This window comes from Saccoglossus kowalevskii, chromosome 5 (genome assembly GCF_978046115.1).
Source record: "Saccoglossus kowalevskii chromosome 5, keSacKowa6.1, whole genome shotgun sequence".
In the NCBI taxonomy this organism is placed as follows: domain Eukaryota; kingdom Metazoa; phylum Hemichordata; class Enteropneusta; family Harrimaniidae; genus Saccoglossus; species Saccoglossus kowalevskii.
Window position 1 is genome coordinate 30,200,507 of NC_140645.1, and position 10,204 is coordinate 30,210,710.

Sequence of the window (10,204 nt, forward strand, 5' to 3'; positions counted from 1 at the left end):
TTAGGCTGCGAAAGTAGAACATTCCGGAGGGGCGAAACGGAAGAGCCAAATTTAACGTGTAAAAATAGAACGCGTATTTTGACCTCTATGCGGTCGTTGCCAAAGAGCCCTGCGTCCATCGCAGTACTGTCAGTCACGAAAATTGATGAATAAATTAATACACATAAAATATGAATCACGGGCTAATTCAATGGTCACCGAACACTCCACTACTAAACAATCTGTGGCAAGATAGTAGCGTACTGTATATTTGACCCAGATTTGACAAGTGTGGTACAGTTTTTTGCGCGTGTCCGTAATAACGCGCACAAAGGATTGTGGGGCAGAGTCCTTTATTTGCTGGCATTCTTGACTTTTGACTGCAGTTCTTTTTTATATTTTAGAGTAAATGCTTTTGATATGCTCTTAGGTTTCTTAATATCCGTCTGAAATTCTGGACTGTGGTCATATTTTTCGATTAGGAGTCGTATATTTAAATAACTCACCGTGACTAATGTTTTGCATTATGAAGTATATTATAATGAAGGTCAACACACTGTACTTTAGGTAAATATTTACCATCTCGTTATTTCATTATTTCGCTTTCCAGAATTTACAGGAAACGCTTCATTCTAGAAAATGTTATCGCAAAACGGTTGGAAATAATAAATGTAACAGCAGAATACCTCCCAGCACAGTCACTCGACTAGGAGAGTGATTGTGGTCCTAGTAATAAACTAAGTGACTTCTAAAGACTGAATGGTGTTTGCGAACTTCGTATTAGTTATAAACCGACGTTAGCTTCACGTTTATGTCACACCATGGAAACAGCCAAAAACATGGTGCTTGTTTTTGAGCGGAGCGGGTCGCCAACCAGCCTACTGGCTTGTCTATTAATCTGTCATTCAGCTTGTCATTTGAGTACATTGTACAGCTAATCGGCCAAACTGAATATCCATACCAGACGCTACTATAGAGTAAGTCATATTTAATCTGTTAATTTTTTAAAGCTTTAGAATAGATTGTTAACAAATACAGGAATTAAACTTTTGGGTTCAGAGGGTTCCCATTTTCAAAAATACCAATATACTGAAAATCTGAGAACACCACGACAAACTTGTTAGGCAGGGGGAAAATTAATAAAATTTAATGTTTCTGTTCATGTTCAAGCCCAGCAAAGAAATTACAAGATTTATCTGTTATGTATGTATATATACTTTTTTTTACTATACATGTACTTACACTGAACATCAAAGGTGATAACATCTTCACAAGTGACAGCGTCTGCTAATGTACCATGGCTTATTTTACAATTGAATGGTACCTCGGCGTCATCTCTGCTAAACACTGGGGAATATATAACAGGAGAGTATCCATTGCTTGGTGTATCAACTCCATCTTTCATCCACACAAGAGTTGCTGGTGGTGTACAATCAGCGATGCAAGACATAGTTGCATCACTACGACCTTCAACCACTTCATTTTCTGGACCAGCACCGGTCACTCTACAGGTAGGTGGACCTTCTGTATGAGTAAAACAATTTCACATTTGTTGATTAAAGTGTAAAGAAAGTAACTAGTTTTGCACCTACAAACTGGGAGACACATGAACAAAATAAAAAGAATGATGGATCGCATCTTTGAGATACATGTAGTTTTGATGATCAAAAATTAAATTTGTTGATTTACAGTATAAAGTTCTCTTCAAATTTTATAAAATGATTTTCCAAAATTTTTCAATTTTTTTATCAAGACCTGAAGCAAAGGCACACCACTGATCAAAATATTTTGAAAATCTTTCAAAAATCCACTGTCACTTTTGTTTTTCTGTCATTTTTTTATTGTCTTGTATTTTCTAATGTTTCCATTCGTTCCAGCTTCTTTGTTTTTCCTTTATGTATTTTTTATATTCACAAATGAAACTATCATAAATGCAACTGCTGATTTGCATGCAATTCTATCGGATCATATATAACAGTTGAGGGCAGCATCACTATATTCAAGGTGCACGACAATTCTTTGTTCCCATTAAGCAACGTACTGCCAAACGCTTTAAATTCGAAATAGATAAATATTTGTAAATATCTGAAGTCGGTGAAAATCGATTAATTGTGCAGCATAAATACTTTTAAAAAAAATCACAAATTTCTCGAATAGTGACGCAGTATACAGTATTAATGGTAAACAAATACAAGATTATGAAAAGAATCCTTTATTTGAAACGAGATAAAACAAACCATATGTTGACCTATCATTAACAGCGAAATACATGTAATATGGGCATATTAATGGATGGTCATTAATCACATCAACTACATTAGCATTCATGGTCATAACCATTAAGAGAATTTGACCTATTTTAAGGTCACATAAATTTACTTGTTTTTCTTTATATTCTAGCACGATTTCAATCCTTGTTATCCAGGACACCTTGTCAGAATCATTTATCAATGCATTTTATTAGCCCATCGAAGGACACTTCTTTTGTAGATTTCATTGAGAATAAAATACCAATTGTAAAAATGAAATTTAAGTTTCAATATTTTCTTATTATTTTATGGTTTTTTCTATGATTGTTAGTCTAGAAAATAAATATATACATGAAGTTAAGAACGAAGACTAACTTTGCTACAAAGAATCACTTTTGATTAAATTCTAAAATTTTGAAAAGGTAGTAAAAGAATTTAATGGAAAAAATAAAAATTTCCTCAAAATAGACTCCAAGCAACACATTTGAAAACACGATTTTATCCAAAATTGCATTGTTGAAATCAGACAGCACTAGACGTTTTATTGTTCGCCTCATTAGCATATGACCTGAATTCAAGAAACGTTAAAGCTCGTAAACATCACGCAATAAATGTCTGCAATTCCACGTCAATCGTAAAAACTCTAATTGTTTTTTTCTCTCATCTCGACTCAGTTATTGCAATCGAATTATCATGTTCACCCGGTGGTTCTTTGTAGGTGTAAGATAAAAATAAAAAGAAAAAGGAAATAAACATGAAAGTGAAGAATGAACCACACTGGTAGGTATTCAACAATTAATAAAACTCAAAATTTTGACATGTAAATCAATTGATTAATAAGGTAAATTTAAATTTCCTGCTACGTAATTTACTCATTTAGAAACTTGTCCAGATAGAGATGCGTCATAAAAATATGATTAATTTTGACCATAGACTCCTGTTATTTACATTATAACATGTATGCCTAATAGAAGAAAATACAAGTCAAATTTGGCATTTATGGTAAATGCGTAAAAAATAAGTAAATATACAGGTGAATGGTTACAACAAATTACAAAATTTGAATTATAAAAAATATTTGTGCATTTAATCAACTTAGATTTCTCAAAAACCATGGGTAGATTGATTATCTGAAATACCAGGTTCTATTTTATTTTGATCTAAAACTTCAGTCAATGCAAAACCATTCACAACATTGTACCTGATTGGCTAACAGTGGCATTAACCAACATTGTAAAGTGATCAATAAAATGTCTTTATTAAGTCACCAGGCTCTTGTTATCTTGCATGTCAAAGTATCACATTGAAATGAGTGAATCAGAAAACATTTCTTTGAATGTCATTTATTTTGTATGTCAACACATTTTAGTGTAAAACTCACCAATGGAAGCACTACAATAAAGCACAGCAGGTGATGCATTAATACCAGAGTTAATAAAATACCAACTTTTAACATATGGAATAGGGCGAATCGGCATTAATATACAACATTTGAATTAAGGGAAAACTAGGCTACTTGCTGATCTGTGATACTAGAAAACTGACAACTTCAACCCCTCAATCTTCACAAGAAATTAACAAGTTGCCGAATATGGCATAATTCCTCCATCCGATGGTTCTGAGAAATTAAAACTCGACAAGGCCTTTACTCATTGCCACCTGTGTGAATTATTCAATGGCCTATAATGCCAAGGTCAATAAATACATTAATTAAGTATTGGACTCGCTTTATCTTGTGTATTGCATTATTAAGGTTTCAATTTGCCCAACAAATCCATTCTAGTCGTTATTTCTTTGAATCTAAAAATATAATTTCGTTCTAGGAACCTTATTCACATTGTTCATATTCCCAGTGGACATTGTGATTTGATTATATGAAAAAATAAGGCCAGGTTTGAGAAATTTTATAGAGAACTGCAAGTCGAACTTGATATGAATAAATAAAAATGCCACAAAAAGGGGGCAAGTTGCTACTTAGTTAAAGCGGTCAGTATAGTATTCTTTAGAAAATTCTTTTTCAGAGAAGAAAACATTTATTGTGTCATGTGAAGGCCATCTACATTAATATCAGTTTTGTAAATATTCAATCATGATTCTATGAAAAGCACAACTGTTCAACCTTGAGCACCATGCTTATATAAATGTCTCATCCCAACAGCAGCTCTACCACACCTGATCGAAATGGTTGGTCCCAAAAGTTCAGTTCAACAAACTATCAAACTCGTTTTAAAAAACATCAGAGATTACATGAAGACATTAGTGTGCGTCAAGGTTAGCCGTCTTGCAACCAATAATTGCAACGTGGACAGCCGTACGTAATAAATGAACGTGACGATTACTTCCTGCAAGTTGTATTTGCCGTATACTTGATTCGTTGTTATCAGAGGATATTTCTCGCATGCTTCATCCTGAAACTGTATAAATTCACACCTTGCAACAATGTTACACAAACTAATTAAGATTGGCTAAAATTGAAACAATTGTCTTGGCAATCAATTAGATGTGCATTAAGGGCAATGAAGTCGACTAACCTACCTCCCCTCAGGGGGTTAATGGAATATGCCAGGTGTTTCAAGGAAGACTTAAAACAGAAGTTGAACAAACTATGATAAGTCCGGATGTAGGGCAAGGCATCACAAGGAAGCCATTAACATAATGCCTTGCGTGTAAAATATCAGACGTGTATTAAAAATATCTTATTTATATTTCATACACAGTGCACAAACGCTTATAATATGATCATTGCTAGGTGTCAATCAAACTTAATATCTGACTATTGATATAAAATAGTCTATTGTTATTCTACAACAGCCTATTGTTATTCTACAACAGCCTATTGTTATTCTACAACAGCCTATTGTTATTCTACAACAGCCTATTGTTATTCTACAACGGCCTATTGTTATTCTACAACAGCCTATTGTTATTCTACAACAGCCTATTGTTATTCTACAACAGCCTATTGTTATTCTACAACAGCCTATTGTTATCCCAAAATGCAACTAATTGTTAAGGGACTGCTCTGCATTTGTCTGGAATAAAACACAAGGGAGTGCAAGACAAATAAGATTGTTAACACGTCACTATTTTTCAATGCTATGGGGAGAACTTGCAACCCTAAAGATACATCAAGATCTATTGAAATTCATGTCTACTTTGTGGATAGGATTGTAGAATAGGTGATTTTTCTAGCCTCTGCAAGATCTTGCATATTGCCTGAAACATGGTTCATTTGCTTCATCAAAATTCACCATCAAAGGTGTGTAGTATATCCTCGGGGGCGGAGCTACGTCACAGACGTTCTACGTTGCTAAGACGCGCACCACTGTACCACGTATTTCTAAGGGCTTTGTGCGCGCTACTGTGGAACGCCGGTGGAGCCGGTGAAAACTCGAGAAAACACAAACTCAATTTTGAAGTAATCCTGAACAACCAAATTCATACATGTTACACACGCAGGGCTAATCTTGTTACACTGTTCAGGGGAGTCTCAACAACCATCGAAAAGTACCGTTTTCTACCGTTTTCACCGCGAGGGTTGCCAGGCGGTAGAAATTGCCCGGATGTCCGCCCCTGAGGATTGTTACACATTTAAATCCACTTCTTTCGTGTTCGTCAAATTCTATGTTATGTTTTGATGACACTATAATGCTATGACCTTTGGGTCAAATACTACCCATAATGCATTGCAGGCATGTCATTTTGGATGACTTATAATGTGTCTATTGAACAATACTTCTTAATTATCAGTTAGTGATTAGACACGAATGACTGAAATTTTTACTTTTCTATTAGTCGGCAATCAAACATTACTGAGAAACCATAAGGATTTGGAGATGTCTCTGAGGCAGGAAACATTTTCAACTTCTCTTCAATATGTCCATTTATTTTCAAAGCGATACCATGGCAACCGAGTACGTTAAAGTGGACCTGCCAGCTGCCCGACCATTTTGAGGTCTTAATTCCCTTATTCAACACACTAAAAAGGGATTTCAGTGTAGAATAGAAACACGAACACACTAACGTAACATGCACATAATGAAAACCCCACATCAGTATTTTATCGGCATGCCTGGCAATCAATACATTGAGATGCTAACAATACTGACAACGTTACTACATCTGAATCACAATTGCTGCACTCAATATGTAAACAGGGACACGATTTAAAAAAATGTGGGGGACGAAATGTAAGCAAGGAAGCTGACTACATTGCACGTCCCAAACCCACTCACATGTCCCCCCACCCCCACCCCACCGCCACGCCAACGTAATTTTTATAATCAAGAAAGATAATGAATTACAAGCTACAAGTGACAACTACAATTAAGCTGCATCTGACAGCAAATGTCCGTTTTACGGACAAAACTGGCATTACATGATATGCATGTTAATTCAATTTTCACACCCTGCTATTACATTTAATCTTTTACGTAAACTGAAACCGACATTATAAGAGCCAACAGCTTAAAATGGGTAAAAGAAACTGGGTCAAAGGTAACACAATGATATTATATAGGCATTTTGTATTCAATCCTCCCACACACGCACTCAACACACAGTTGCATTATAAAGAGTTTTTGTCAGACGCTGACCCTGAATGGCCTTCAACACCTTTGCAGAACACTATTCAATTTTCAAGACAAGCGAAAAAATAGATTAGGTGTAGTTTGACTGCAGTCGCAATAATACAACTGCAGAAGAAACAATTTTCCCTCAGTCTTTTGATGCACAATCACGTTGACGTTTTCGTAAGTAACAACCATTATATATTTTCTAAAATTGAGAAGGGAAATTATTCATCCAAAATTATTAAAAATCACTAGTTCTAGTTCTTGTGCATATTTTTCACCAGTATTTTTAAAATTACAATCGCAATCACTTTTGTATGATTTGGAAAGTTGGGGTGGGGTGGGGTAGGGGAAATGCGAGGGTTATTCACAATTATATCTCAGTGAAAATTTCACAGTTCTACAAGCAGACCATGAGCATCTTTCCAAAAAATTATTTTTTTAAATCACATTTTTAAATCAAAACATTCCAACAGAAATAAAGCAATTTGCATTACACTGTAGCACCAACAAAAATCATTTATGATTTGTCTGGCAGCACATACCGATCAAGATATTTCGCATGATAAAAAGTTTTTACATAACTCGTTTTATTCATGGTCTTTTACCTGTTAAGATACAAGATAAGAAATATCACACGGATTGTCATGTGATCATCGCTAAGTATCAGTCGTCTATTATACTTTCATAAGAAGTACAGATATTATAATAGCACTTACCCAAAACTGTTATGTCAGCTTCTTCTTCCAGAATGATTGTTCCAGTGTAGGAACATTTCCACATCGCCATATCATCAAAGTTAGCATTCCTTATTTTTAACGTAAAGTCATCGTTTTGCGTATTACCGACAATCTCGCAACAGTCATCAAAATCATGATCAGCGAAAAGCTGGCCTGCTTTGTTACCCAGGTACAGCGATAATTGCCCTCTGCTCCATCCGACACTGGCGGAGCCTTCAAAATCATTGAAACTACAATTCAACAATACCTCGTTTCCTTCCAAAACCACAGTATCTATGGGAACACCACGAAATGACTGCGACAATACTGTAAAAAACACAGAATACATTCAGTTAAAACATGTAATGTTCATACAATGTACAAGAAATCATATTATGAATGCATGAAATAACCTAATTCATAGCTATGTATGAGACGAATGCACTAGTCTCCATTTTCTACGAAAGTTTGTCAGTTATCAGAAGAAACGAAGTACAACCACTACATACTATGACAGACCCCACACCCTTCCCATGGCTTTCGTTGCATATGGCAGTTATTTTCACGAGTGATTTGGTGTATCCTGCGGCCGTACTTTCACGGGTGAATTTTAATAAAACTGTTACTAGATGGTCAACAAACATTAAGTTCTCCCAATCGTAGTATTCCATGTGATGTACGCCTAAATATGCCAAAAATGTTGCTGAATGATTTGAACAGGATAAAAATATAGTTGAAAATATATTCACAAAATAAAAATAGTTCGGTTGTCAATGAATCCACCATTGTCATTTGCATATTGACCATGAAAATTATATATCGGTGATATGCAAATTAGTTTAAGTCGAAATAAGTGACTGCCTAAAAGTACAATTACTGTTCAAATTTCATTTCACTCGGCAAGTATATTCATGTACTCCAAGAGAAAAATATCGTACTTCCAAATATTGTTTATTTCTGCTATGTTTCAAAAAACAGTACTCCTAAAGGGACTACGGTACTTTGTTTTCTCTCAGACCTCATTTGCATATGGGGTATGGAAATACCGATTTTGATTTCAGGAACGGATCAAAATATACTGCAGTACAATGTAATAATTCAAGACATTGCATTGTAGAATGCGGTATCACACAGACAAGTACCGCATGTTTTTAGACAACCATTATCTTCAGGTCTTCTACATGCATGTACATTGTATGTCAAAACAGAAAGCACCACACAGGTACACTAACAATAAGTCCATTATGTATTGTCTACTTGACATGCCAATGTAGACGCAATAACCTTGTGTGCGTTTCACATTTACTTAGCATCATGCCATCAATTTGTTTGGCGGTTGGAAAATACATCATCTATGAATATATATATAATATTGCATCAAACTGTCATTTCCTCCTAGATTTTTCACTTAAGGTATGTCCAAATTAATCAGCAAATACAAGAAGTACATTAGCATGCATTTTCTATATAAACAAAATTTAACCTCATCTACGGTCTTATACATCACCCCTAATTAAAAGATATCCCTGAGGAGACCTCATCATTGACAATCTAAGGTAGCTGCAATGCAAAGCAACAGACTTTAATTTTGGTATCAGAGTATTGTATTAAAGCATACCCATACCCCCAAAAATGCCAGTATGTCATACTCCTATATAATAAGATGTGTAACGACGTACTCACCCATTACTGGTAATAGACAGCAGAATACGTAGCAAGAGATTCCCATCATTACAGGTAGTCTGGCTCTGAAATGAAGACAAACATGAATGTAAACATAACGCAACTTGCAAAAGGCATGGGCTTCTTACTTTGCATAACAATACCTAGGGTCATGGGAAATATAAATCTGACGAATGAATGAGAACTGCAATAAAAAGCATTTTTTTTATCGTGCAAATGTAATTTGCGTAGGAAACACAATAACTGTCAGTGAATTAATGTTCTTAAATAAGAACCTACAAATGTATAGACTAGATCCAAAACAATTCCTTATTCAATTGATTTTGTCAATTCTCTGAAGCACAGCCAAGAGGTGAGGAAGACGTCTGGTCAACAGCTATAAATAAGCATCGATAGCCAAAGTGTATTTTTGTAGGCGTAGTCCGAAGCATGCGCAGTCGATGCTTACAATTCAAACTCTGATTTTACTAGGATGTAGAGTTGTAGCTGCCATTTCGACATCAACAAGAAATGCATTTTATCGTAAATAAGGTAGAGAGTGGTTTTTATATATAATAGGAATGTTCAATAAAAAAAAATGGGTAGGGTATCTGTATAAATCTTTCTGTAACCAAAATTTTGCGTTTATTATAGATTTTCAGATGAACATAACTCAATAAAGAGCAACAGTACATCTCATTTCTAGCCAGTGCTTTGATTTTATAACTAAACCAATTTAAATTCATGAAACATTTTTAATAAGTATTAGCCAAGTTTAATATGCAGGGACATTTAGTCATGAAGCCTAAAGATCAAGTAGCAGAAAGTTCCTCAAATTGTTCTTTTGAAAAAAACTGCTGTCCATCCATCTGAGTAATATGATTGTCAAACAGACAATGCACGTTTTCTCAGTTGAATTGTAGTGTAAATGTCAATATAGTCGGGTCAAAATTGTACGAAAAGAGAAACCTGATTTGATTACATCACACAACATATCAAGATGTTTCAGGACATTTTTTCTATG

General features: G+C 34.9%; 1 protein-coding gene across 1 annotated transcript; it reads right to left on the reverse strand.

Moving 5' to 3' along the window:
- Positions 1-884: 884 nt before the first annotated feature.
- Positions 885-9,588, reverse strand: LOC146746013 (kin of IRRE-like protein 2). The gene is made up of 5 exons (XM_085498893.1): positions 9,481-9,588; positions 9,202-9,266; positions 7,519-7,845; positions 1,222-1,503; positions 885-949 (listed from the first exon to the last, which is right to left on the reverse strand). The coding sequence occupies exons 2-5, from the start codon at positions 9,248-9,250 to the stop codon at positions 885-887; spliced, it is 723 nt and encodes a 240-aa protein (XP_085355019.1). The 5' UTR covers positions 9,251-9,266; positions 9,481-9,588.
- Between the last annotated feature and the right edge of the window lie 616 nt (positions 9,589-10,204).

Excerpts from the sequence above, each read along its gene's own strand:
- LOC146746013 (XM_085498893.1), bottom strand. The coding sequence starts at position 9,250 with ATGATGGGAATCTCTTGCTACGTATTCTGCTGTCTATTACCAGTAATG. Across the intron at positions 1,504-7,518 it reads AGCTGACATAACAGTTTTGG|AAGGTCCACCTACCTGTAGA; the intron begins GTAAGTGCTATT and ends TTACTCATACAG. Across the intron at positions 950-1,221 it reads TATCACCTTTGATGTTCAGT|TAGCGTCTGGTATGGATATT; the intron begins GTAAGTACATGT and ends CTTACTCTATAG.